A 24,006-nucleotide genomic window follows, 5' to 3' on the forward strand; every position below is an offset into this window, starting at 1 on the left:
AACAACAAATCAAACGAAAGTAGGAATTCATTTCTAGATGCTTCATCAATTATTTTAGTACGACATATTAAAATCCAAGAGATGTTAATTCGATACATGTGAAACTCCTACCCCTCTACCAGCTCACTTTCTTCGTGATCACACAAGCGAAAATATTGGAAAAATGATACCAAAAAACCATGTTTGATTTACTTGTAAATATAGCCTTTGTAATGAAACAAAATCTGCAACTTGAAATTTAAATGGATCCAACTTTGATATTTCTTGTTTCTATATATCTACAGCTCTTAAGAAACCAAGCGCAAGACTATGGTACATGGGAAATATAAAATTAAACCGATAATTTAGCTTATGATTAAACTTGAAGAAAACTTGTCAAAAAGTAACTATTAAAGTAATAAATTACTTTGACGACGTACATTTCATTCTGCGTCCGAGACTTCGTCCTCATCTTCCTCCAGAATATAAACCAGAGCACGTTTTCTTGCAGCAAAAACACAAGCGACGCCTCTGGAAGCTGTTTAGTCAATGTTTCAGCAATAACGTCAGTCAAACATGTTTTCAAATTATTAAATTCAAATGCTTAACTAGATAGCTAATTGACTAAAGACTTGAAAATGCACGACTCGCAATCTCGATGTGTCAATTATATGTTTCTTAGGGCAAACAATTCTGCCCCAAAATCATTCAACTGGATTTTGATTATCCATGGGAATTCAGTCCGAGCATATGGAGGCAATGAAAACCAAGAAGGCAAATAAAATTTACAGACACAAATCACATTTGAAATTAAATTGAAGAATTTTTCACGACTTACAGCTCACTGCCAGGGGAGCGGTTACACAATGAGGAACACATCGAACCTTTTCGTTCTCCGCTTGCAGGTAAATAACAGATTCCTATACCAGATACACAATCAGGAATGTAGGTAAAATAAATTATAGAAAGAAATTTCACTTGGGACAGGAATTGCTAGTTTTAGAGAGAGCTGTTGAACTGGGAGAAGATGAGTAAATTAAGTTTTACAGTACCTTTAGTTGCTGCAAATTCCAATAGTTTGAACAATTGGATCTAGAGACTGGTGTAAATGGAAGGTCGTTTGCTTGGACAATCATCATACAGGCATCCCCAGAACCTTCTGAGGTGCTAGTTATTTCATTCAACAGCAACACTATTTGACTTTCCTGGTTTGTGAACAGAAGATAATAGAAAGGCTTCAAAAACTATAACTCATAAATGCACACCAGTCGTCAAATGTAGATCTATACCTTGTATAAGGACAAATCCACACTGTGGTAACCTTCAGGGACACACAACAATACAGATTCCAGTGAAGTGTAGCCCATGTTTATAGAGCTCAAGTGATGTGTGAAACCCCGGATTATGGCTATGCAATTTGCAATATCTGTGAATGAATTGTCTTGTATTTGGAACGCTATGTAATCTTTGAATCTCCTTTGGCAAGTCTGCTGATGGGAGATAGCCTGAGAAGCATCCTATGCAGTTTTAAGGGGAAAAAAATGAGTCAAAAATAGCACTAATGCTTTAAACAATGAATTGAGTTCACATCTGATCTTTAGCTGCTAGCTAGATGAGAAGTTGCAACTTGTGTACTGAAGAGCGAGTACCTCGTAGTATGATATTGACATAGGAATTGTGGGAGATGCTTCTGAACAAGGAAGAGGAAAAAGGGGTAGCAAGTCCAGGCAAAGTATCTTTCTTGATACTGAAGTAAAGGGCATCAGAAAAGCCTCCTTGAAACTGATTGTATAAAACAGAATCTATAAATGTTAGTACGAGACAAGGAAACACATATCGTCTAAAATATCAGCGATTCTTTAGAATATCCACAATATTGAGTGTGCTCGATACCTCAACTCCATCTGGTGAAATTGTTTGGCTAATGTCCTCTGTAGATATTCAGTATCTGAAAATCCGCCAAATTGAACTAATTCTTTAACTCTTTGCATTGTTTCCCTGAAGAAATTTAGCAACATATGTTGATTAAGGGCCTAACTAGACTTTCCAGACCCTTTACGTCGGTATTGAATATCGCATCATTCTATAACAGTACAGTAATTGATTTTAAAAAAACAAACATAAAGATGATTTACTACGTTAGACTACAACCTCAAAACAAGAAATACTCATGGGATGAAGCATATATTTCAATGAAAGATTATCCTGATCACAAATATCCCTTTCACCATCTGTCATGCTATGCATTCTTGATAGATCAGAGAACTTACAGATCAATATCGATAATTTGATCAGCATGAGAGACTTCTAGCAACTGCCCAACAGGATCTTGATTGTAGAGAAACTTCAAGAATATGACAACAAGTTCACTGCCAAAATGAAACTGTGAAGAAGGCTAAACGCTGAAAGGCAGTTGAAACTTAACAGGTTTAGCTGAGACAAACCTATTATATGGTAGAAGCTGATCACTAGGTTCTGACATGAGTAGCTTTATGCATTTTAAAATCCAGTTGGAGAAGTTTGAAAACTGAAAAAATAAATGAGTAGAAAAATACATATCCACATCCAAAGCAAGAAAGAGTCACTAAATTTTCTCGAAATGCAAAAGGATATAAAAAAAATATTTCACAAATCAAAAGAGATCCTTGGACATTTCATTTCCTGTAATCTCACGAGCACAGAATAACTGCGAGTTCGTAAACGACTCCCATCGTACAATGTTATGAGCACATAATAAGACTTCTCTAAGTATTCTAGTATACCTGCAGTACTACAGATGATAGCAACTTCATAAACCATTCAACTTGTACAATCATCATCCCAACTGCTTCTGCTGCATTATTGATAAGTGTCTCATCCAAACCAATGCTCTGATATCGGGCACGCCATCTAGAAAGGCCTCTCAGTTCTCCCATCCTGAATCCAACTATCTCTGCAGCCGGCTGAAGATAAAAAATACTAGAATTTTAGTTCTACTCAAGATGATAATCTAATATATAAAAACTGATCATAGAACCAAAAAATTATTTGATTATTTGACAACTTTAACGGGAGCCTCAAATACACATTCAATCATTTGTACCAGTACTAGAACCAGTGTCGGTATTGGTAGGCCTAGTTTTCAAAAATACAGGTTATCCCTTGATGTTCAAAATTTTCAGATGATGTCAAGTGTTATTTTCAGATAAGAAAATGCAATTTTCATATGTCTTAAATATTTGAAAAATCGGACAAAAATTAAAATGGAAAAGCACCTGGAGATGATTCAACACAATAAGCTGAAGTTCTTTTCCAGCACCACAAACAAGCTTTGATAAACGCTTCACACCCTAAAGTAAAGCAAATATATCACAATACTGCATAGAAGACTATTATTGCTGGTATAGGATTTGAAACAAATATGCACATACTGCTTCGCCTAGAGAATTAACAAGAAATTGATGGAGTGGAGGACTAGTCCGAGCACCACCTAACAGGCTAAGAAACTCTTCCTGGGGTGAGGAATAAAGTCCTTTATACAAAGAAGAAACCCATGAATGATGAAAAGATAAAATAAGAAAAAAAAATAAAAAACAAGAGAAGGATATATAACTAGGATTATTCTGAATATACCATGATCAACAATCAAATCAGAGAGAGAATCAAACTTTTCACGAAAAGCACGCATAGCATCAGACCACTGCTTTGACATAACTGATAGTGATGCCCGGATTACTTCGGTCATCTCTTCAATATTAGAAGCTTGTTGAGCAACTTGATGGAGCTCATTTTTCCTACAACCAAGACAAGCACATGACAAACTTTAATTTTTATAGACAAATTAACAAACGAAATGATATTACTCTTAGTAAATATATTACACAAAATAAAATAAAATAAAAGTATCTATGCTATAAGTTTTAATACATAAAAACACCAGTGGATTGCGTAGAATTTTACAGATCATGAATGAAGAAACTCCTTGCCTGATTGCCCTAGTGAATGTGTATCTTTTTACTTGCAGTGTCGTGAACAAGAAAAAAGAAAGTCACCAAGCAATCATCAAAGGGACAAAGCTAGCTTATTTATAAATGGTCTCAAGAACTGCATCTTTTGGGGTTGCTTATTACAACTCAGAATCTACTATAGAAGTATCTTTTGGGGATTGTAGCCAAGAGCCTTGCATGTCAGAATAAATAAATAAAAAATCAAACTGGAAAACCATCTTTAAAACCTACACCATTAATTGGTAGAGACTAGAGAGAGGCAATCCTTATGTTTCATAACCAGTCTAGAGAATAAATTTTTTGAAAAAAAAGAAGGAACCGTTGACATGATTTTTTTCCTGGTACACAAAACAGAGAACGAAATTTCTTTTATTTATTTATTTTTTTACAGAAAAAGATGATGATTGAATAATTTTTAACAGAACGTCTCTCTGGGATTGAAAATAAAATAGCTTTCACATCTACAAGCCTGAATTTGATTGGGACCATCATACAAATTCTAAAATAGAAGGCAAGCTAGATATATCCCTGAAACTGAACTATTAGTGAAGAGAAAAACAAATTTACTCACAACATAATGTTATACCATGTGATCTGCTAAATGAAGAGTAAAAAGAGAGGGAAAAAAAGACAACGAAGAGTAGGCTTTTTTTTGGACAATCCCACTTTCTTCTGTGAAGTTACCTCTTCCAAAATATTGACGTATCAAGCACTAAACAGTGCATACCATGTTGATTAATCTGCTTGTCTTCCCATTCTTCTCTTTCCTTAACTAATTCTCCCGAGCACATGACCACCAAGCGACAAAGATCCTTTGATAAAGCAACCTGATGAAAGTAACATGGAACATCAGCACGATACCTTTTTTTTTTTTGATAACTGTGGTGTCCAGGTAGACCCGACTAAAATCCACGAGGCCCTGGCATTATCGACCGGGAGACTACCCCAGTGGCCCCAATTGTGGCGTCCAGGGGGAATCGAACCGGGGACGTACAAGGTCCCAAGAATCGTCCTTACCGCTAGACCAACCCCTTGGGGTTTATCAACAGCACGATACTACTGAGGATTAGTTTGGCTCTGCACTCAATGAGTTCTGGCCTACATTAATTTTTATTTTCTTAATCACAACTATTCTACGAAGAAACAAAAGCTACTTGCTGGTACTTAACCATCCTTGAAATTACAAAGAGAATTGAGACGTAAGGCGAAATTAAACCTTGCTTATACAAGATCTTTTTTTTTTCAAAATCTGAGTGTTAATGTCCACAAATTTAATTTATATAAAAAAAAAAGCCCGGCAGCAACTTAAGTAAGAAAGCACTAAGCCAGTAACTCACCGAAGTTACCAGCAACAGCTGTTCACAATAAATTATCTAACTTCTTTGAATCAGTTATTTTGTTATGATGGCATAAATCTTGCTTTATGCACGCAAAAACAAAGTACGAAATGAAAATTGAATTCATAACGGTACAATCACCAAATGCATTCTGACAACAATTTCAGTCATAAAGAGTATAGTGAAATCAAATACATGTAAACTAAAGTTGGATGATTTACCTTGTGAATGGAAGCATTAAGAAGTCGGCACTCAGCTTGTTCAATAACTGACGATGGAACATTACAAGCATGAATGTTCTACAAGATAGATTGGTCAAAAGGTTTAGTTGAACTTGAACACAATCAAACCACACATCAAATAAGTTCAAAATTCTGTTTTGCAGATTAAAAAAAAACCTAAGCTAATCCTACTCAAAAGGAAAATAAGTTAGATTAAAAACGAAACTAAACCAAAGAAACCAATAGTCTTGTCTAAAAAAAGAGAACAAAAAGTCCTGTGTCTATAGCTTTACCCTCTAACTTGCTTAAGCGTGCAACAAATATCAAAGTAACATGATGTAAGCGGTATAGTGACACTAAATTATGCAATGACTTCTGAAAGCAAGTCAATTTCTGACCCTGTAATTATATACTTAATTATCAGGGCAACTGATCCTATTAAAACACATTTTGTTTTTTTATCAATCATAGACAATTAAGCAATTTGATATGGGGAATTATATTACCAGAAAACTAAATTAAGAGGTATCAGACGGAATGACTTTTTTCCTTCGGTTCTCATCGTTTATCAGTCTAATTCGAAAGTTGTTTGTCCATGGAAAGGAAAAGGTGACGACTTACGATTTTCCCAATTGGAAAAATTCCAAATATGCTAAAGCAAATGATTCCATCCTTGTCTCCGCTGCAAAGAATATTAAAGCGTTGTTGTGAAGAGCTTGAAAATTCTTGAAATGAATCTTCACTATCGTCCATGAAGCTAGCATCTCCTGAAACCAATCCCTGTACCCGAGGAATTCTTGGAGCGGGTGGGAAAAAACGAGGTGTGCGATCTTCATATGGGGTCATGCAACCAGAATCATCCTGCAATCAATTTTAAACTAATGATCAAAATAAGAACGCAAATGACTCAGACACACACTCTAGTTGTGCATTACCCACTTAAATTTAGAGAATAGAAAAGAAAAGCATAGTAAAACTAGTCAAAAGGTACATTTCAACCTGCTGTCCATCTTCCTCCCAGTTTAGGCACACAACAGCAACAACATGGGATTTTAAGCTTCTCAGTAATTTCCCATTCTGCATGACATCAAGCAGCTGTTAATTAGACTCGTAGCGCATATGCGATATTTTTATGAGTAGATAATTCTTGATTCATCTAACTGAACCATAACATAGCAAGGATTGGAAATTCAAGGTAGATTTATAGCAACCATTTTTTTTTATAACCCTGGTGTCCAGGTAAGACTCGACTAAAATCCAAGAGGCCATGGCATTATTGACCCCAGACGCCCCAATTGTTGGGTCCAGTGGGAATCGAACCGGGGACTTATAAGGTCCCAAGAATTGCCCTTACCACGAAACCAACCCCTTGGGGTTTATAACAACCATTTACATCATCATCATGTAATCTAATAATCACACTTACCCAATCCTACAACTTCTACGTTGAAATTCGTTTACACTTCAGTTATTTAAATGAATATTACCATGACACAACAGTTTCAATCGCCGATCAAGCACACAAAAACAAATGCCAATTTTACTTGCCTCAACATCATGCAATGAAACAGTTCCATCTTCTAGGCCAACAGCTATAGCCTTGCCATCAGGTCGCCAGCATAAAGAAGTGATTCTCTTTCCTGAAATAATTAAGAAACAAGTAGGTATTGAAATGCAATGCAAAAAAAAAAAGTAGACTTGGCAAGTATGCTCATATGTTGAGGTTTTTTCCTCAATAACCAGAACCGTGTCACACTTTGCTTTGATTATTTATATCTGAATTTAAAGTAGAACCAAATATGTTGGCGACTCAACCTGATATTCATTCTTGAGCTAAAAAAAAAAAGTAAGAATGAAAGAAATTCATTTATCCGAGCTGAAATCACAGGGTAAAAATCACCTGGAGAGATTGTCCACAATCTTTGCCAATTGAAACGATGAAGCAGAAGCTTTGAGTCCTCTGTGACCATAGCAAGTAAGTCCTTCTCCGGATTCCACTCGGCTATTTTGATCTGCAATTCTCACAAACCAATAATCAAGAACCCCATTCACTACAGTATATACCAAAACTGTATATTTGAACCTGAGAAGCAAGAGGTTTGTCAAATTGAAGCTGAAAAGGAACCGCGCGGTGATCCTCATCAATTTCCATGGCTGTATAGCTCAGCTAAATAAAAACCAAGCACAGACAAATATCAACGGTTTGAGAGCAATTAGGTCACATTGAACCCGAAGAAACGGAGGGGAAAAAAACCTAGAAGAGAATAATCGGGCAATGAAATGTAGAAAAGGACAGAGATACTCAGATGAGGAAATCGTAAGCTTGCCTGAAATGCGATTGAGGGAAATATCGGAGACGAGTGACTGAGAGAGCTGAGAAAATATAAGGGCGCGCTTTTTAATTTTTGGGATTCAATAATTATTTCGAAGATAAAAAGAAATCGCCGTTGCCGGGGATCGAACCCGGGTCACCCGCGTGACAGGCGGGAATACTTACCACTATACTACAACGACTCGATATATAATTTTTTTTAGACAAAATATATAATTCGTTTTTAAAATATACTTCTTCAAGTTTACAAGAAAACGACAAATTGACGCTTCGCTTTTTATCTTACTTTATTTAAAATATATATAATGAATATTTCAAAGCCTCTGGTTCCTGACCCAGGTTGTTGTCCAATCTTTACATTACATTTTCTGAGTGGGCAAGAAATTGACAACACTACGTATTGGGTTAGTTCATCTTGTCATTGAAAGTAATCTTCGTATCTCTTTAAAATTGCAACGCTGTTTAAAGCAAGTGTTTCCTCGTTTGTACATTTGATAAAGAAGAAGGCACATTATCTCTATTAAGGTGCTTTGTCTAAACGTTGAGACTCCATTTCCAAGGGTCACACATTCGTATATGAGAGACCAGTCTTTACAGTTTATAATACTCTGTTTTGTTATGGCTTGATATTGTTGCTTACTATGAATGTCACAAGTTCATAACTCTCTGATATATTTTTCAATGAATTAATGAATGGCGTTTTTAGGATGTCGATTGCGATTCAAAACCCTTTAAAGAAACTAGTTAAGTGTGTTGTGCTTGACCTGGATGGTACTCTTCTCAACACAGGTCAAATTCTCTTCTCTTGCAAACCCACGAGAAAGAAAAAAAAAATCAATCTTCAAACATACGTCTCTTTTACATTCTTAGGGTATAAAGTAACAATCTTTTTCGTACTACGCTTCGTGGGTCATGATTTTTTCGTCGTTTTATTTTGTGGTTATAATCAATTGACAGACGGTGTTGTGAATAACGCTCTAAAAGCTTACTTGGCCAAGTACGGAAGGCAATGGGACGGTAGAGAATCTAAGACCATAACCGGGAAAACGCCACTCGAAAGCGCGGCCACGATCATCGAAGACTACGAGCTCCGTTGCACCGCAAACGAATTGATATCCGAATTCACACCCATGCTGGCCAACCAGTTAGTACACACCCATTCAATTTACTTAACCGGTTTTTTTTTTTTTTAGTGGCATTACTTTTATATATTTATTTATAACGATTGTGACTGAAGGTGGTGTCACATCACGGCTCTCCCGGGCGCGAATCGGTTGATCAAACACTTGAGCAGCCACGATGTGCCCGTGGCTTTGGCTTCGAACTCTCCCAAAGCTAGCGTAGACACGAAATTATCGTATCATCGCGGTACTTTTTTCTTTCTTTTTCTTCCTTGAATTTTGGGGATGTCTAAAGATGGTTGTTTTGTTGTTTCTTGTTGCATTTAGGATGGAAGGACTCGTTTTCAGTCATCATCGGTGGGGATGAAGTGAGAGCTGGGAAGCCCTCACCTGAAATGTCGGTTTCGAACTATACTTCTTTTTTTTTTTTTTTTTCTCTCTTTGTGTGTGACTGATTCATGGTGATTTCTTTGTTTTTTAAGATTTCTTGACGCGGCTAAAAGGCTAAATGTCGAACCTTCAAGCTGCCTTGTCATTGAAGATTCTGTGTATGCGGTGACCTTTTGTGTTTTTAACTCTTTATATCCTGGTCTTGGCTTGTCTTTATCTTCAATGTCTGCGAGCTAACCATATTCAAAACAAGATTACTTCTTTCTTAATGATTACATTATTAAGAATTTGATCATGGGCGATACAAATGAACATTACCGATTTCGATATAATTGCTGTGAACAAGTCCCTCCATCAAGCTTCTGAAAGCTTGTCTCTTTGACACAAAAAAGGAACTTTATTTTTCACTTCCTTTTTTTGCATGATTTACGGTTAAACACAGCTCATACTCATGCGCGCGGATGTGTGTATATATATATTTGTGTATATATAACAAGCAGACCAGGTGTGACGGCTGGTAAGGCAGCTGGGATGGAAGTGGTAGCAGTACCGTCGCTGCCGAAACAATCCCATCTTTACACCGAAGCCGATGATGTCATCAACTCTCTGCTCGACTTACGCCCCGAAAAATGGGGTCTCCCTCCATTCCAAGATTGTAAAACTATTACCCTTTATCTTTTTTCATATTTTGTTATTCATATTTGTCTAATCCTAATAAAATGGTTTTCTTCATTGAAATCTGCAGGGGTTGAAGCCACTTTGCCGCTCGAGCCTTGGCATCTCGGCGGCCCAGTCGTCAAGGGATTTGGCCGTGGCTCGAAATTGCTTGGAATCCCTACCGGTAATGACTGTACCACAATTTTGGTTTCAAGCCTTTTTTTTTGTTTGTTGTCAACTTGTTTTGTATTTGTATGTGCAGCCAATTTATCAGCCAAAGGATATACGAGTCTCCTTTCGCAACACCCCTCGGGGGTGTATTTCGGCTGGGCTGGATTACCAAATCGTGGGGTTTTCAAAATGGTGATGAGTATCGGTTGGAATCCGTACTTCAACAACACCGAAAAGACAATTGTTAGCTCTCTGATATACAATAAGAAACTCAAATCTGAAAACTTTTTTTTTTCTTATATATATATAGGTGCAAGAGAACCCCTTAAATTCTATTTAATGGTGATTAATTATATTTACGTTGTTATCCAGGAGCCATGGTTGCTTCACGACTTCGACGAGGACTTTTATGGAGAAGAACTGAGCCTTGTTATTGTTGGCTACATTCGGGCCGAGGTATTTCTAAAAAAAAGACCATGCTTTTATTTTACTCAACTACTCATAGTTTTGTTTTGCTAATGTATGGATTTGGAATGTGATACAAACAAAACAGGCTAATTTTCCAAACATTGAGAGCTTGATCGCGAGGATTCACGAGGACAGGAAAATTGCAGAGAGAGCTCTTGATCTGCCTTTGTACTCCCGATATAGGGATGGACAATATTTGAGATAAGAATGGTTCAGTTGACCTTTTTGTTATCAATAAACTCTTTACTATTTCTTGCTTCAGACTCTGCATTGAACAAAATCCATTATAAAATCGATGCAGAGTGTGAAAAAAAGTGGGCTGTAAGTTTTTTATTAGGTTGATTGGTATAATGAGATAAAATAGTATAATATCACTCATTTAACTTTTAAAAGGGTTTTATTTGAAAAAATGAGTCCCTTAAAAATGATATAAAAGGGATTTTGTTTCAGTTAGTAACTCTTTATAGATAATATTCAAGTCTCTTAACCTTCCCACTTTAAAAATTGTTTTAACTACAAATGGCTAAGTCTAAGTGGCAAGACCTTCTAGTAGTATAAGGGAGACCACGCGTTTATAAAGAGGGTTCAGTCCCTGTGAAACGTAATAAAATATTCTATGTGGAAGTGAAGGAATGTACTATATAATTTGAGCTTAGATTTTTAACATAATTGATTGTATAAACAATATATGATGTAAGGATGAACTATTTAAACAAAAAAATGAAAAAAATTACAAACGTGTTAAATGACTTGGTATGAAGTAGGGTTGAAAATTTAGTCCGGACACGAAATGGTTACGACACGATTTAAACCGGATTTTAATATTAATAAATGAGGCTGTTCTTAATTGGGTAAATAGTATGTCAAAACGACACGATTACGGTAACACGATTATTAAATGGTCAACACGAAACACGACTACGACCCGTACGAATATGATCCAATTAATACGATTACGAGTAATAGCATGATTACGATCCAGCTAAACACGATTAATATTATATATGTTAAATTATTAATTTATAACGATAAACATAAAATTTATATTAGAAAATATGATATAATAAAATAAGGTATATTCATATCAATATCAATTCACGTCTGATAACACATAGTCAATAGTATATCAATTTACTTCACAAGAACAATAATAATCTATCGAATTAGTTGTTTTTAATTACTAATGTAACTAGTATATCTAGTGGTGTTTTCATAATTCACAATTTACAATCACAATAACAATACTCTCATAATAACGTATCGTATTCGAATTTATTTGATTTCAATTCAATTCATATCGAACAATCACGATTCATAATTTACAATCACAATAACAATAACAATAACCTAGTAATAAAGTATCATATTCTAATTTATTTTATTTCAATTCAATTAAATTCATATCGAACATTCACAATTCAAAATCACAATAACAACAGTCTCCTAATAACACATCATACTCAATTTTATTTTATTTCAATTCAATTCATATCGAACAATCATAATTCACAATTTACAATCACAATAACAATAGTCTCACAATAACGTATCGTATTCAATTTTATTTGGTTTTAATTCAATTCATACACGATTAAATAAACCATTTAACACGACTATTAAATGATTTAATTTAGACGGACGTGGATCTGTAAAAAAAAAAAACTGTTGGATTTGGATCTATACTTCAAGCACGATTAATAAATTATTGGATTTGGTTCTAACAATTATTTATGCAAACATATTAATACGACACAGTTAGAATACGAACACAAAATTGCCATCTCTAGTATTAAATGACATGACCTCTTATAGAAAAGATCCCCAATTTATTTGAGAGAGCGACGGTTTGGATCCGTGTGATAAAAAAAAGGTTCATTAGGAAAATAACCAATTTAAATGTTTGACATTGCTAAATAGCCAATGTTTGGTAAATTTTAGGTAAATAGTCACTTTCAGACATAAATTTAAGGTAAATAACCACATATACCAAACGTTGGCTATTTAGTAATGTCAAACGTTAAAGTTGAATATTTTCCTAATTTTCTATAAAAAATAAAAAAAATAAAAAAGTCCTCCATGAGAAAGTGAAAGAATGTACTTTGTGCCTAAACTTATTTTTATACGGTCCATTAGATATATAGTCAAATTTACACTTTCATATTGCTATATAATCAATGTTTCGTAAATGTTAGATAAATAGTCACGTCCATCTATTTACACGTGTAAATTGACGTAAATATTTCACCATTTTATTGCAGTAAAAAGACAAATCAGGAATGTTAGGTCATCATTTACTTAAATTTACGAAACGTTGGCTAAATAGCTATCTCAATTTTTTTTAGTTTGCTAGTTACCTAATTTTTTGTTTTTATAATTTGATTGGATAAATGATGTAAAAATGAATTATTAAAAAAAATTATCTACTCTGTTAGTTGCTGAGAAAAATTAAGCCGCAGAACAGAAGCAAAAAGTAAATCGCCGTTGCCGGGGATCGAACCCGGGTCACCCGCGTGACAGGCGGGAATACTTACCACTATACTACAACGACCTCGATGCTAATAAAACTTAAATATGTTATACTAATATGAGATTCGTCTTATTTTTTTGAATAATTGTTTAATCAATACTTTGATTCTTGCTCAGTCAGGGTTTAAGGGCATTGCCGAGCGAGGAAGAAATTGACGACACTCGCTCATTTCTCTATCAGATATTCTGTTTGGGTGAGCTTTTGAGTTTCTCGGTCTAAAACTTGGACATTTCTTTCTTCTTAATCTCGTCGTTATGCTATCTAAATTCTCACTTCCTCTTGATGTTTTATTCCCAACAATCTATAACAGGTTTTTGTTTATATATAGACAATTCCACCCATGCATGGAAAATTGTTGTTTTTCGGCTCCTTCTGACTGAGAGTGGATATCAAACTTCAAAGTGAGCTCTGCTCTAGTTGAAATAATTAGGAAGGTACAATCTTGCAAAGGTAATTCCAAGTCTTCACTATGTTATTGTTACAAGTGATTTTGGACTCTTATATGTTAACTTTCTTTTCTCGGTAATGTTTCGTGATTTAGCTTGGGCTATCAAAATGTAAATGTAATATATATCATTTTACTCAGTGATATAGTATTTATACGTATATCATATGCTCTTAGAAAAGCACATCAGAGTTGAGCTGAGACTACCAACTTTTTCGCAGAAATGGTAGAAGAAGATGAAGTGCACGAGGCTTTTGCAGATTCCGAAATTGCAGAGAATAATCAAAGCCCCATAGAAGAAGAAAAAGAAGAGGAAAGAGAAAAACAAGACCACTCGTTGTCATCATCTTTGCCTGTGATTCGGTTCGATGTCCCTCCTCAGAGAACCCACCATTTTTTCCGTCAGTTCAGAAATTCTTCAAACCCTAACAACTTTCTGAAGGCCGTCAAATGGTATGCCTTTCTTTTTCACTATGTTTTGTTTCTGCGGTGTTATTTATTGGCATTTTATCTGTGAAACAGGTCTCCCGATGGTTCTTGTTTTCTGACTAGCTCCGAGGACAACACTCTTAGTATCTTGACTCTGTAAGAGAGAACTAAACTTACGGATTTTCAATTGACACCAAAGAGAATTTGTTTATCTTTTGTTTGATTTTATATTTGTTTTACTCTATCTCAAATTTAGTTGAATATTGTTGGTTAGGCTGGGATTTCGTAAGCTGGCGTAATGTTTGGTTAAACTTTGGCAAATGCTTTTAATTGGTTTTTTGAACAATTAACTTTAAACTCTGGTATTCTTGCGTGCGTAATGTTGTTTCTCAGTTTGTTTTTCTTATTCACTGGTTTTTGTGGACAGACCAGAGACTGAGAATGACAATCTTAATGCGTGCTCTGCTGCAATGGATGAAGGTAAGTTTTGTATTGAACATCGTTACTTTCGAGACTAATGGTAAATACAATATCAACAGTATTAGAACATCGCTATTTTCAAGAATAAAGACTAATGGTAAATACAATATCAACAGTATTTGGATAATGTTTACGAAGTTATGACACAATTCTCAACATTACTAACCCCTACAATTGATTATTATAATTTATCTTATTCCACTGCAGAAATCTTGTCTTTTGGTGTTATTATTGGTCTCAAACTCCGTGGCTATTAAGACACACTCAGTCTATTTTCAGTGTTTCTGTTTGTTGTCCTCTTTTGTTTAGCAGATTCATACTATGCAAACCTCGTTGTGAACGAAGGAGAGTCAATTTACGACTTCTGTTGGTACCCGTACATGTCCTCTTCAGGTGCTTCAGATATTTTGCTCTAAACCCATCATTTATTTCAAACATTCCTATTGTGTAAGAGATGCCGAGATCGATTCACTGGGTAGAATGATTTGGTTACATCAACTAAGTGATTAACTTTGGTTGATAGTTTAGACCCAGTTACGAATGTTTTTGCAACTACAACGCGTGACCACCCAATTCATCTGTGGGATGCTTCTTCTGGCGAGGTAAAGATTATCAACTTTCTTTCTTTAATATTTTTTTTGTGTTTCCTGTTTTCATAGTTTTTTTTTTTTTTTTTTTTTTTTTTTTTTACTAATGAACATATAATCAAGTTGCCTGTTACTGCTCTATAAACTCTTCATAATGCTATATATCCAATACAGCCCAGTCAATGCTGGCTTTGCTAACTGGTTTTAAAGTCTATGAGGTCATATCCAGATATACGGCTCATTGCCTTTTTGGATAATCCAAATCTTCTAACTCTCTGTGTGGTTCAAATTGCAGTTGCGTTGCACATATCGTGCTTATGATGCGATGGACGAAATAACTGCTGCCTTTTCAATTGCATTCAATCCCTCCGGATCAAAGTAAGATAGTCTATGTTTCTACGGAAACTTCTTGCATTTTTAAGATGTGCGATATAATGCGTTATTGCCTTCAACCTCGTATGGAATTTGAAAATCATGTTTAGAATGATCTAGGACGTCATTTGAAGCTCAATGACGAGATACCACTCTTGTGACCATCACTTATCCCTGTAGGATTTTTGCTGGGTACAACAAAGTAGTTAGGGTATTTGATTTACATCGGCCCGGCAGAGACTTTAAACAAGTTTCAACAGTGCAGCGAAATAAAGAAGGCCAACCAGGTACCTATCCCTTTAGCTGACTAAATCAGAATATTTATTTAGTGAACTAAATATTTAAATTTTAAAATTATATCTCATCTCTTTGACGTGTTTGCATCGGAGAGGCATACTGTCTGCAATGGCTTTCTGTCCAAGTCATACCGGAATGTTGGCCATCGGTTCTTACAGCCAGACAACGGGAATATACAGAGAAGACAATATGGAACTGCTCTACGTATTGCACGGCCAAGAAGGTGGGATTACACATGTAAGTTGTTATCCTCTCTTTTTTTCCTTGCACTCAAACTTAGAGTAAAAACACGTGTAATTAATCATTTCCGTTTCGCTATTCAGGTCCAGTTTTCGAAGGATGGGAACTATCTATATACTGGTGGACGTAAGGTGAAATACGCAATCCATTAGTTTCACTTTGTACACGATTCTCCATGTGACATAATATGCGATTGACGTTTTCATTCATTTGAACGGCTTTTAAGGACCCTTACATACTATGCTGGGATATGCGCAAAACTGTTGATGTTGTATACAAGTAAGTCTCTACTTGATTTCCTTAAAAGATATGTCTTATCTGTGTTTCATTACGTTTCGCATGTTTGTATATATTAGATTATATAGATCATCAGCAGACACCAATCAACGAATATTCTTCGATATCGAGCCCCAAGGACAGCATCTTGGTACAGGTGGTCAGGTAAAACTTCTGTTTAGCATTTCTCAAGTCCTTGAGCCATCTGATCATTTCAATTTTCTCTTGTTGTTTTGCCCTTCATGTAACTCATTTTTTTTGTATTGTTCCAAAGGACTGCCTTAAGACACCAAAATGTTGTTTGATTAGATATAATTAAGGAATCCTATAATTAACTATTCTTCTGATAAAATGCCAATACTTGATCATAGATCAAAATGTGCAATTCATCCCTATAAACTGTAATGTATTTTAATACTGAAATATATCACAAATTAAAATAAATTACAAATCCAAACTAAATTATTTTGCATCACTTGTATTATACTTGGTGGTATTTATAGTGGGGATTTTAAACTTTATGAGATAAATCAATATCCCGATTCCAATGCTATTTTAGTGATCCCTTACTCTATAGTTATATCTTTGTCTTAGGATGGTAATGTTCACATTTACAATCTCCAAACTGGGCACTGGGCATCAAGCTTCCAAGCTGCATCAGGTCAGGAAATGATAACTTTTTTTATTTACTGATAACTGGAGTTAATACTTCTCAATCTATTTTTGCCTCTTTATGTACACTACAGATACCGTAAATGGATTTTCTTTCCATCCATATTTGCCAATGGCCACGTCTACATCAGGGCACAGAAGGTTCATCGTTCCTGACGATAATGGCTCAGAAAATTTGGAATTGCGTGGTAATTTTGTTAGCCGTATCTAATAAGCATCTTTTTATTTATTTATTTAACTACTAAAACAATTCCTTGGGGGTTTCTGTGTGTTGTGCAGGTGATGAAAATTGTGCTTCTGTCTGGAGTTTTTCTTATGACATGGTAGCCAAAAATGACGTCGATTTCAACATTGATGATCCCGAGATCCTTATGCAAACTGATTGAATGTATTTTTTAACCCAGGTATCTGATAGTCTGAGTTAATAGTTTAAAAGAAAATAGAAATGAGTAAGTGCTAAGAAAATTACCAAACTTTTGCACCAATATTTTGATGGAGGGTGGTTCCAGTTCTATTTGCATCCCTGGCGTGTTCATGATGCCACTGTAAAGTACTCTCTTGGATTTAATGTTATACTTACTATTTAAGTTTAAGAGGATGCATAATCCTCTTTCTAGATTTTGCCTTTTGTTTTGTTTATAGAAATTCAGGTTCATGTCTAATAAGTAGTTGTGAGCATTTTGTTAAGAGTTGTTTTGAAAAGAAAACGGACAGTGTCGTATGCATCTTTGATACGGTCTGAAAAAAGAATAAGAAAAAAAAAATATGTATATTGCGGGTGCGAATATTTTTGGAAAAAACTTGCATTGTAATGAATGAACATATCAGTTAAGCTGCTCCTTTTTTTTTTTTTTTTTTGGTGGTAATAGAGGGTTGCCTCAAGTTGCTGTAATCATAATGTAGCAGCAAAATATTTCACAATGTAACTCAATAACAAGCTACGAATTTGATTTTGTAAACTAGATTACTTTCAAGAATTATTTATCACATTACTTATGATTCACCCTTTTTCAAACGATTTTGCTTCAGAATTAACTATATCTTCTGCCTGTTACCAGTGCTGCAGATGCTATACACACACACACACACACACACATATATATATATATGCTTTTGCGCTTATTATCAACCACTAATGCAATATACGAAATCCATAAATAATAATAAAAAAAAAAAACAAAAATTGTGATATAGACAAAAACAACTTCAAACTATAACCCCTGTGTTACGAAACTCAACTTGATGCTTGACGCAAACTTAAAAGAAAACACAAACTCAAGCTAAAATAACTTAGCTTGAACATCAAACAAAAGTAAACCAATAAGTTTCACACCACCAAACCAGAGGTAAATGAATGAAGAAATAAATAAATAAATAAAAACACAATAAACGAAAAATCAAAATAGATCATCATAATCATGAACAAAAACAACCTTCATGCCACCATGATCCAAGAAGCAGAACCCGATCAACAACAACAATGGAGACAAAAACTCGCGACCCTCCTCGAATCCAAAAAATCCCACACCATAGCCCTCATCCTCCTCCTGGCCGACCTAACCCTAACGACCCTCGAGCTCACCTCGTCTCTCCTCTCATGCAACAACGGCCCCGAAAAACGACAAGAAGCGAAGAGCCGCGAAACGACAGCACCGCTGCACTGGGCGGGGATGGCGATCCTGAGCCTGCTATTGGGTCGGACCGCCTTGCTGGCGGCGGCTCTAGGGGCGGCGGCGCTGAGGGCGGGGCTGGTGGTGGACGCGGTGGTGCTGACCGGAGCTCTGGTGATGGAAGGGGTGCTCGAGGGCCGGGGCGGGGGGCTCTTGGCGGTGGCCAGCCTCTGGAGAGTGGTCAGAGTGGTCGAGACCGCCTTCGAGCTCGGCGGCGACCAGCCCCAGACTCTTCAGGCGCTCCGGGAACAGAACGCCGAGCTGGCCCGGGCTGTGGATCAGAAGGAAGAGCTTATTAGGAAGCTTGTGGAGGATTTGGACGCACGTAATGATTTGGTCTAATTTGCCTATGTATTTTATGCTGTGATGATCATATGAAGAAAAAAAAAAAAAGCAATGATATTGTTGTTAATATTTGTAACAGTTTATTTTCACGTGCTACGTTTCAGTTTGTGCTGTCCTTGTGAACTACACTTTGTTTCAGATGTGACTCAAAATCTTGGACTTCAACTAAATTTTGAAAGTGTAGGTTGTCATGTCACCACTTAAACTAACTTATTTGGTCTGTTTGAATACTAACGGAAAATTATCACTTTAGGAAAGAGATAAGAATTCATAAATGTGTTTTGTTCATACATAGCAATATCAATGATACATAATTCCTAAAAACAAATGGTGGTTTGATAGAACTTACTATGTAGATAGATATTTATTTATTTAAGAAAAAATTGTACAAAATAGTCATTTGAAACTTATTGATTAGCAAAATAGCCAAAGTTTTAACTTTTCAGCAAAGTAGCAAAATTTACGTTTTCAAATTTTTTTTTAGAGTCAAGATTAAAATTGCTTATAATAATCGTCAATTTTTTTTTTGAAAGTGATAAATTGCTTATAATAATCGTCAAAAAATTTAATCTTAACTGTCAAATTTTTTTTTTACGATTATTATAAGCAATTTATCACTTTCAAAAAAATTAATATTGGAATCAATTTTTGTTTTTAAACCAAATTGCTGCACATTTTAGTTATTTTACTCAATTAAAACAAGCCTTAGTTATTTTGTAAATTCATAACTTTAAATTGACTAATTAACTACACCACGAGTTCAAACATTTTGAAATTAGGGCAGTGAGGTTGAAAAAAATGTAGTGTTGCTCGTGTTGGAATTGAAATACATTAGTAAATAACTCCTGTAATTTAAATGAATTACAAATTATATTTCTCTTTCGCGATGAAATTCGATGGTTATATATTGTTCCATGATCTATTTAAGGATTTGGACGGATGTCAAATTATGATCATTATTAGTTATTATCTTTTTTTGCGTTGGTACCATCACTCATCATCACAAATCATCTCATTCTATCTTGGAAGAAAAAAGGGTACTCTAGCGAATTAGCTAAATGAAAGTGAAACGTTGATTTTGCAAGGGTAAACAATGTTTTACGAAGTCTAATTATTATTACAATAATTTTGTTTATTAATATTACATCATACTCAAAATTAGAAATACCTGGGGAATGACCTCAACTAGTGTAGAAATTTTAATAATTTGGATTAAAGTAGTAACAACTATATTTTTGGACACTTTTACTAATAATTGTAGACCTGAAAGTATACGGTTGTCATAAACTGTAGACTTACAAGTCTATAATTAATAATAATTGTATATATATAAGTCTATAATTACTAATAAAAGTGTCCGAAAACATAATTGATATTATTTTTGTTCAAAATATCAAAGTTATTAGTAGTCGATAGATCATTTTCCAAATACTTAGGCCTACGACTGGCCCGCTGATGTTTAAGTCTGGGCCTGAAAGTAATTGTTATAAATCCTTGTCTGTGAATAGAATATAGTAATTTAATGATTGTACTTGGACAAGTCACATGTGACATGTTGATATAAATAAATAAATAAACTAAAATAAATAGCGTAAGCGAGATAGTTGGTGGTAGTTTCTTACTTTCTTTTAAGTTAACATTACTCGTAGTCTCGTACATCCCCTCAAAATACAAAAAAAAAAAAAAAAAAAAAAAAAAAAAAATACTCGTACGTACGTGGGTAATTGCAGCCCATTCGTGAAATGTAGATATGTTGTCTCAAATTAATATCGTAGCCCATAATGTAATACGATATTGAATCTTTACATGATCTAAAACCGATCTGAATTAAATTCTAGATTGATACTAGCCAATTATTGGTGTTGTTCGTGTGAGCATGTTCAGATTCAGCCCACAGAACTCGATTAGATCTATTTATTCTATATATTCCAGATAAATGATTAAATTCATTTTCCGAGCTCGATCGAGTCGAGCCTACAAAATGATTTTGATTCACAATGTCACTGTCAAATAGACAGCAATAAATGTCAAATCCATGACATGTGCAAAATATATACCAGTTCCTAGCTGTATAACTTTGGAGCTGTAAATCTATAGCGAAGAAGATGTGAATTATGACAAAGTTGTACTCTAATTTTTATACCAAAACTATACAAGTACTTTACTAGTTACAATAAAGAATGATTTGCAAAATATCTATTCTATAAGACTTCTTTATTAATTACTAACATTTCATCTCTTTTTTTAATGACATTTTACATAGCAAGTTATCATTTTTTTCTAAAAAAATATTGTATATGTTATGTGGGATTTTTCCCATACTAAGAAATATCAAGGCCCAACCCAAACGAGAAGCAAGGCGAGCCCGGTCGAAAGATAGAGCCCGGAATCGAGACAAGTCGGGCTCACCCTTAAGGCAACCTCCAGGCAGGGTCGACCTCCGGGCCAGGCCCGACCTCCAGCCAGGCTCGACCTCCAGCCAGGCTCAACTTCCAGGCAGGGTCGACCTCCAGGTCAGGCTCAACTTCCAGGCAGGGTCGACCTCCGGGCCAGGCCCGACCTCCAGCCAGGCTCAACTCAGGCAGGGTCGACCTCCAGCCAGGCTCGACCTCCAGCCAGGCTCAACTCCAGGCAGGGTCGACCTCCAGCCAGGCTCAACTCCAGGCAGGGTCGACCTCCAGCCAGGCCCGACCTCCAGCCAGGCTCAACTCCAGGCAGGGTCGACCTCCAGCCAGGCTCGACCTCCAGGCAGGGTCGACCTCCAGCCAGGCCCGACCTCCAGCCAGGCTCAACTCAGGCAGGGTCGACCTCCAGCCAGGCTCGATCTCCAGCCAGGCTCAACTCCAGGCAGGGTCGACCTCCAGCCAGGCCCGACCTCCAGCCAGGCTCAACTCAAGCAGGGTCGACCTCCAGCCAGGCTCGACCTCCAACCACGCTCAACTCCAGGCAGGGTCGACCTCCAGCCAGGCTCGACCTCCAGCCAGGCTCAACCTCCAGGCAGGGTCGACCTCCAGGCCAGGCCCGACCTCCAGCCAGACTCGGCCTCCGGCCAGGGTCGACCTCCAGGCTAGGCTCGACCTCCAGCCAGGCTCATATCTGGGGAGGGGGGGGGAGCCCGAGTAGATGACGATTTTACCCCGACCCATCATCACATCTCTATAAAAACCTCCATTTTTCCCATTTGGGGGTAAGTTGGCTCACACTTACAAAACCTCTGCTTCTCTCTCATCAGAGCTTCTCTCTCATCAGAGCTTCTCTCTCTAGAACTCGAAGCACGACACCTAGACTAATGTTGAGCGTCGGAGTGCCCGCCGGAGGAAACCCCTCCGCGGTCCTTTAGCTCACTCTCTTCTCTTTTCTCAGGTGACGAGTCGTCGGAAATCCTTTTCCGGCACGGCGGAGGTACAGGTGTTGGGACAACTTCTCCGTTCGACCACCGCGCGGTCATAGGGTCCGGCCCTAGACCGAACCGCGGACCGGTTTTCGTGTTGATCCATTTTCAGGCATTAACATTTTGGCGCTAGAAGGAGGGGGTCTCGAGCAACAACCACGAGATTCCACCGGCAAATCATTCCTCCACGACTTTGAAGGTTCACCACCTTAGGTACCGAAGAACGTGATCAGGAACTCTTCCCACGAGATGGCCAACCGCGTGACCGTCTCCGAAAACGCAGCCCTCCGCCCCGCGGGGAGCATCGCGATGAACACTCGGGCTCAAGTCCACGCCCGCCAAAATCAGGCTCAAAACGTACCCCAGGCGAGCGTGACCTCCGACCCCGCCCACGATGAGAGGGACGCGCGGATGACGCGTCTTGAAGACAACATTTTTAGGTTGACTGGCGCGTTAGCCAGGATTGGGGGGTACGAGCCCGCCCTGGAAGGAATCTTTGGGGGAGGGGAGCAGTTGGAGACCTCGCCTGAACGGGAAGGGTGCGACCCCAGGCCAGACGAGACCGAAGACGCCCCGGACCCAAGCCTCCAGGTGCCCCGCAAGAACCCGCCTCCCCAAAACACACGCGCGCACTCCGTCGCATACACCAACAAGTCCCAATGGTCGCCCTTCGCCCGCCTCATAGGCAGGGAAGAAGTGGCAGACAGCGGCGACTTGCGCCAATTCCACTCGCCCTGCCACGTCGACGTACCCAGGTGGGAGAGCAGGGACGAAGATCTTAGGCACCGCCTAAACCGACAATGGGAGATACCACGACCCCAGAGAACACCCCATGAGAACCCGCTCCCCCGTCGAGATGTGCCAACAAGCCAGACAGTTGGGGACACATGACGAGTGGTCGCGCCACCCCCCGCGGCGATACCGCTGACCCCCGACAACGAGCTAATGAATATTGTGCAGAGTTGCGGAGGGAGATGCGGGAGCTCCGAGCGACAAATCGAGTGCCTCCAACTGAGAAGATAAATCGAGGACCTCATAGAAGGAGGTCAGCCTAAAGAATTCGCCTTACATGTAATAACTTCCAAGGGAGCCCAGCTAGCTGGCGACCCCAAACCGTCGAACAATGACGGCTTGAAAGCGCGAGTGACCCACTATCCGCAAGGACGACCGAGGGAAGGCGGCAACGACTCCACTCAATATCTTGCAGAACGACGGTGAAGTCAGCCTCATATAGTTTCTTCCGCAATCTCTGCAAGATTCCACAAGAAACTGGGGGGTTGATGATGAACAGGGACCGGAGGCGTCAAAGACGCCCAGCCTGACAACAAGGAAGGCGGCGAGGCGCCCTCCGGGGCACTCACGCGGGTCAGAGACGTCAAGTACGTCCAACCCAACAGCGCGGAAGGCGGCGAGGTGCCCTCCGGGGCACTCACGCGGGTCAGAGACGTCAAGTACGTCCAACCCAACAGCGAGGAATGCGGCGAGGCACCCACGAGGCACTCACGCGAACAGGGACTCGAGGCATCAAAGATGCCCAGCCCGACAGCGAGGAAGGCGGCGAGGCGCCCACGAGGCACTCACGCGAACAGGGACTCGAGGCATCAAAGATGCCC

At 37.8% G+C, this 24,006-nt stretch overlaps 4 protein-coding genes and 2 non-coding genes across 13 annotated transcripts; 3 read left to right on the forward strand and 3 right to left on the reverse strand.

The window, feature by feature from the left end:
- Positions 1–48: 48 nt before the first annotated feature.
- Positions 49–8,031, reverse strand: APC4 (Transducin/WD40 repeat-like superfamily protein). 2 transcript variants are annotated; one of them, XM_089627409.1, is made up of 20 exons: positions 7,851–8,031; positions 7,607–7,690; positions 7,424–7,535; positions 7,072–7,163; positions 6,523–6,600; positions 6,145–6,384; positions 5,524–5,601; positions 4,650–4,792; positions 3,592–3,752; positions 3,390–3,490; positions 3,234–3,308; positions 2,742–2,921; positions 2,424–2,506; positions 2,250–2,348; positions 1,873–1,977; positions 1,629–1,761; positions 1,269–1,496; positions 1,032–1,184; positions 818–899; positions 49–517 (listed from the first exon to the last, which is right to left on the reverse strand). In XM_089627409.1, exons 2-20 carry the CDS (start codon positions 7,673–7,675, stop codon positions 423–425), a joined length of 2,307 nt encoding a protein of 768 aa, XP_089483535.1. In that variant the 5' UTR covers positions 7,676–7,690; positions 7,851–8,031; the 3' UTR covers positions 49–422. The 2 variants fall into 2 exon arrangements, with proteins under 2 accessions (XP_089483535.1, XP_089483536.1); XM_089627410.1 differs by lacking the exon at positions 7,851–8,031 and adding an exon at positions 7,778–7,837.
- Positions 7,966–8,037, reverse strand: TRNAD-GUC (transfer RNA aspartic acid (anticodon GUC)). The gene has a single exon. It is a non-coding gene; the product is annotated as a tRNA-Asp (tRNA).
- A 127-nt stretch (positions 8,038–8,164) lies between these two features.
- Positions 8,165–10,917, forward strand: FMN/FHY (riboflavin kinase/FMN hydrolase). Of its 6 annotated transcripts, XM_089624850.1 has the most exons (11): positions 8,165–8,259; positions 8,562–8,644; positions 8,813–8,999; positions 9,093–9,223; positions 9,304–9,373; positions 9,459–9,524; positions 9,867–10,021; positions 10,112–10,207; positions 10,286–10,437; positions 10,567–10,650; positions 10,748–10,917. In XM_089624850.1, exons 2-11 carry the CDS (start codon positions 8,563–8,565, stop codon positions 10,865–10,867), a joined length of 1,143 nt encoding a protein of 380 aa, XP_089480976.1. In that variant the 5' UTR covers positions 8,165–8,259; position 8,562; the 3' UTR covers positions 10,868–10,917. The 6 variants fall into 6 exon arrangements, with proteins under 6 accessions (XP_089480976.1, XP_089480974.1, XP_089480977.1 ...); XM_089624848.1 differs by having other exon boundaries at positions 10,112–10,437; XM_089624851.1 differs by lacking the exon at positions 8,562–8,644 and having other exon boundaries at positions 8,173–8,259.
- Positions 10,918–13,138: 2,221 nt separating this feature from the next.
- TRNAD-GUC (transfer RNA aspartic acid (anticodon GUC)) lies at positions 13,139–13,210 on the reverse strand. The gene has a single exon. It is a non-coding gene; the product is annotated as a tRNA-Asp (tRNA).
- Positions 13,211–13,298: 88 nt separating this feature from the next.
- On the forward strand, positions 13,299–17,601 carry LOC149386061 (Transducin/WD40 repeat-like superfamily protein). 2 transcript variants are annotated; one of them, XM_089627402.1, is made up of 16 exons: positions 13,299–13,382; positions 13,500–13,639; positions 13,856–14,087; positions 14,157–14,219; positions 14,491–14,543; positions 14,853–14,936; positions 15,072–15,145; positions 15,426–15,508; positions 15,683–15,789; positions 15,894–16,036; positions 16,123–16,170; positions 16,266–16,318; positions 16,396–16,480; positions 16,910–16,976; positions 17,062–17,175; positions 17,267–17,601. In XM_089627402.1, the coding sequence occupies exons 3-16, from the start codon at positions 13,858–13,860 to the stop codon at positions 17,371–17,373; spliced, it is 1,311 nt and encodes a 436-aa protein (XP_089483528.1). In that variant the 5' UTR covers positions 13,299–13,382; positions 13,500–13,639; positions 13,856–13,857; the 3' UTR covers positions 17,374–17,601. The 2 variants fall into 2 exon arrangements, with proteins under 2 accessions (XP_089483528.1, XP_089483529.1); XM_089627403.1 differs by having other exon boundaries at positions 14,856–14,936.
- Positions 17,602–18,103: 502 nt separating this feature from the next.
- On the forward strand, positions 18,104–19,039 carry LOC149386062 (voltage-gated hydrogen channel-like protein). Its single transcript, XM_089626939.1, has one exon. The coding sequence runs from the start codon at positions 18,406–18,408 to the stop codon at positions 18,997–18,999; it is 594 nt and encodes a 197-aa protein (XP_089483065.1). The 5' UTR covers positions 18,104–18,405; the 3' UTR covers positions 19,000–19,039.
- Positions 19,040–24,006: the final 4,967 nt, after the last annotated feature.

The sequence above is a fragment of the Urtica dioica genome, chromosome 9 (assembly GCF_054948205.1).
Source record: "Urtica dioica subsp. dioica isolate 48M chromosome 9, U.dioica_male_clone48M_v1_H2, whole genome shotgun sequence".
NCBI classification, from domain to species: Eukaryota; Viridiplantae; Streptophyta; class Magnoliopsida; order Rosales; family Urticaceae; genus Urtica; species Urtica dioica.

What these genes read in the sequence shown, in the direction of transcription:
- APC4 (XM_089627409.1), bottom strand. Translation starts at nt 7,675, where the DNA reads ATGGAAATTGATGAGGATCACCGCGCGGTTCCTTTTCAGCTTCAATTT. An exon ending in ATTGTGGACAATCTCTCCAG is followed by an intron (nt 7,164 to 7,423) that starts GTGATTTTTACC and finishes TAATTATTTCAG; the next exon opens with GAAAGAGAATCACTTCTTTA. An exon ending in TATCATCTGTAGTACTGCAG is followed by an intron (nt 2,507 to 2,741) that starts GTATACTAGAAT and finishes TTATTTTTTCAG; the next exon opens with TTTTCAAACTTCTCCAACTG.
- FMN/FHY (XM_089624848.1), top strand. Translation starts at nt 8,563, where the DNA reads ATGTCGATTGCGATTCAAAACCCTTTAAAGAAACTAGTTAAGTGTGTT. An exon ending in TGGTACTCTTCTCAACACAG is followed by an intron (nt 8,645 to 8,812) that starts GTCAAATTCTCT and finishes ATCAATTGACAG; the next exon opens with ACGGTGTTGTGAATAACGCT. An exon ending in ACAACACCGAAAAGACAATT is followed by an intron (nt 10,438 to 10,566) that starts GTTAGCTCTCTG and finishes GTTGTTATCCAG; the next exon opens with GAGCCATGGTTGCTTCACGA.
- LOC149386061 (XM_089627402.1), top strand. Translation starts at nt 13,858, where the DNA reads ATGGTAGAAGAAGATGAAGTGCACGAGGCTTTTGCAGATTCCGAAATT. An exon ending in ACTCTTAGTATCTTGACTCT is followed by an intron (nt 14,220 to 14,490) that starts GTAAGAGAGAAC and finishes TTTTGTGGACAG; the next exon opens with ACCAGAGACTGAGAATGACA. An exon ending in TATATACTGGTGGACGTAAG is followed by an intron (nt 16,171 to 16,265) that starts GTGAAATACGCA and finishes ACGGCTTTTAAG; the next exon opens with GACCCTTACATACTATGCTG.
- LOC149386062 (XM_089626939.1), top strand. Translation starts at nt 18,406, where the DNA reads ATGAACAAAAACAACCTTCATGCCACCATGATCCAAGAAGCAGAACCC.